At 44.9% G+C, this 2,486-nt stretch overlaps 1 protein-coding gene across 1 annotated transcript; it reads right to left on the bottom strand.

The window, feature by feature from the left end:
• Window positions 1–1,022: 1,022 nt before the first annotated feature.
• On the bottom strand, window positions 1,023–1,493 carry LOC118741954. Its single transcript, XM_036473921.1, has one exon. The coding sequence runs from the start codon at window positions 1,491–1,493 to the stop codon at window positions 1,023–1,025; it is 471 nt and encodes a 156-aa protein (XP_036329814.1).
• Between the last annotated feature and the right edge of the window lie 993 nt (window positions 1,494–2,486).

Genomic DNA, 2,486 nt, shown 5'->3' with positions numbered 1-2,486 from the left:
ACAAAAAAAAAATATAAGTCCCAGATAATTATAAGGAGAAAATGAAAAAGTTTTTAGTCTAACGATTTTCGTCTCAGAAGACGAAAACATCTTTTCCATTGTTCAGTAATAATTATGCAGCAATATTTATTTCTTCTAATCGTTATCGGGTCTCTGATTTCTACTTCCTATTGAGAATACATATATATTGAATTGGGAATATATCTTTATTTGGTAAATAAAAACTCAAAGCTGCTCACCCTGTTAGGCCATTTTAGTACCCAGCTTCAAATAAAAAGCCTTCATTCAATTCACATCTGAGCTTAGCATTCCCACATTGACTTGCTTTGCTTTCATTGTAGCCTCGAAAATCGCTTAGTTTAACATTCGCACATTACTAATTGCGTTTCCAGTAAAAGCAAAAAACCTAACAAAAAACGAACACAACAAAAAACTAAAAACTATCGAGCACTACAATTAAAAAGGAAAATCCGAGCGCTGCGCCTCGCCGCGCTGTCAGCTAAAGCGCCAAAGCAAAAAGCCGCCATCTATAAGAAGCCAACAAAGGCCAACCCCAATGCAAACAACACGAATGGAATAACAACACGCACGCAATCTAAGCAACAAATACATATATGTATATATAAATATGTACATATGTATGTATGCTTTTGTTTTTTTTTTTTTTTTGTTTTTTTTTTACGAGGAGGAAGCATCGAAAGCCTAACCCCGTCAGTGTGAGACTTTAACCCAAACTAAACCTCCTACCGTCATGTACCGTTCCCCTCCCGGTACCACCGTCAAGTATTTCGTCGGGAGGTGGGTTGAGCACGAAGCTCTACGTTCGTTGCAGTCCTGATGCAGTCCGTTGAAAGTTGCATCAACTTGGAGCCGTCCTTTGTCTTCGAAAAAGCACCCACCCTTGTCGGGTCCATGCGTCCCCGCCCGCCATGTTTCGTCCGCCTATTATATAACGCCTCTGCTTATCTTCATGCCTCAGCAGCTAGTGCCTCGACTAAATATCGCGCCTGGTGGTAGATATTTCATCTGGGCGTAGTTATGTGTCGTCCATTTCGACGCTGCTCATCTCTTCTCAGTTGGGTCAAAATGTGCGTGACTGCATTGTTCACCGCTTCCCATTTTTCAACGGATTCTATCATGTGAACTACCATGTTTTCAGGTGTGGGGTGTTCTCCAAATACAGAGCGAATGTGGTTTCTATCCAGATCGAATCTCGGGCAGTGAAACAAAACATGTTCGACGTCAAGCTCTTCGTGATTGAAGCGTTTCAGGTACGATCTGAAGCAGCCGTGGCCGGTGAGCATCTGGGTTAAATGGAAGTTAACTTCGCCGTGCGGGCGGGAGATCCATTTTTCGATGTTTGGTATTAGTCGTTGTGTCCAGCGTCCGTTGGACGATTCGTCCCATTTCTTCTGCCACATCTCTAGCGTGTGTTTACGGGCTAGTGCTTTCCTAGCAGGAAGTGTTAGATTGCTAGGTGTATTCATTGACATTTCTTTCGCCAGAAGCTCTATTGGGTGTAATCCAGACAGTATTAAAGCGGCGTCTTCGGATACGGTACTATAGGCAAAGCAAACCCTTAACACACATAGCCGGTAGACAGACCTGAGACCGCGAATATATGATCTTACTTCCACTACGTAGCTCCACACTTTTGCGCCGTAAAGTATCACAGATTTGAGAATCCCGGCTAGCAATCTTCTGCGGGCTTGTTTTGGCCCTCGGAGGTTTAGCATCATTTTAGTCAGGGCACAACACACCTTACTCGCTTTCTCGCAGATAAATTCGAGATTCTCCTTGAAAGTTAGTCTCGCGTCAATCATTACACCAAGATATTTTATGGCAGGCTTTGTGAAGATTTCGCAGTCCCTAAGTTGCAGAGTGAGGGTCTCGCGGATTTTCCTTCCAGTGACTAGGACTGCCTCCGTCTTATGCTGAGCTAACTCCAGCCCCATTGAGTCCAGCCACTGTGACACCATCATTATTGCAGCGGTTGCAGCTGCCTTTATCTCGTATATATATTTTGCTACTACGACAATAGCTATGTCGTCAGCGAATCCCACTATCGTTACATCCTTCGGGAGCCGCAGTCGAAGTACTCCGTCGACATCACGTTCCAAAGAAGCGGTCCCAGCACCGAGCCTTGAGGAACCCCGCCGGTAATCTTGAATGATTTACTACCTTGTGCAGAGCTATATTGGGGGATTCGATCATCGAAGTAGTTTGCAACAATTCTGAGGAGGTATTTAGGAACTGAAAATTGTTCTAATGGGGGGGATCTAATGGGGGAGTGAAGTGAATATATAACCTATCCTTCCCAAACGACAACCTCACCCACTGCCCGTCAAGGCTTGGTGATCCTTGTTATCGCTAACGAGGCTCTGTCGACCGGTGCGAGGCGGTATATCCACGCTCAAGGCTGAGCTCCCGTAGTGAGGACTGGACCCGGACTGTACGTGACTTGCATAGACGAACGCTCAGGACGA

This window comes from Rhagoletis pomonella, unplaced genomic scaffold, assembly GCF_013731165.1.
Source record: "Rhagoletis pomonella isolate Grant_MI unplaced genomic scaffold, Rhpom_1.0 Rhpom_scaffold_00006, whole genome shotgun sequence".
Classification (NCBI taxonomy): Eukaryota; Metazoa; Arthropoda; class Insecta; order Diptera; family Tephritidae; genus Rhagoletis; species Rhagoletis pomonella.
The sequence above is the reverse complement of the archived record's forward strand: the minus strand, read 5'-3'. Positions and strand labels throughout refer to the sequence as shown.

Excerpts from the sequence above, each read along its gene's own strand:
- LOC118741954 (XM_036473921.1), bottom strand. The coding sequence starts at position 1,493 with ATGTCAATGAATACACCTAGCAATCTAACACTTCCTGCTAGGAAAGCA.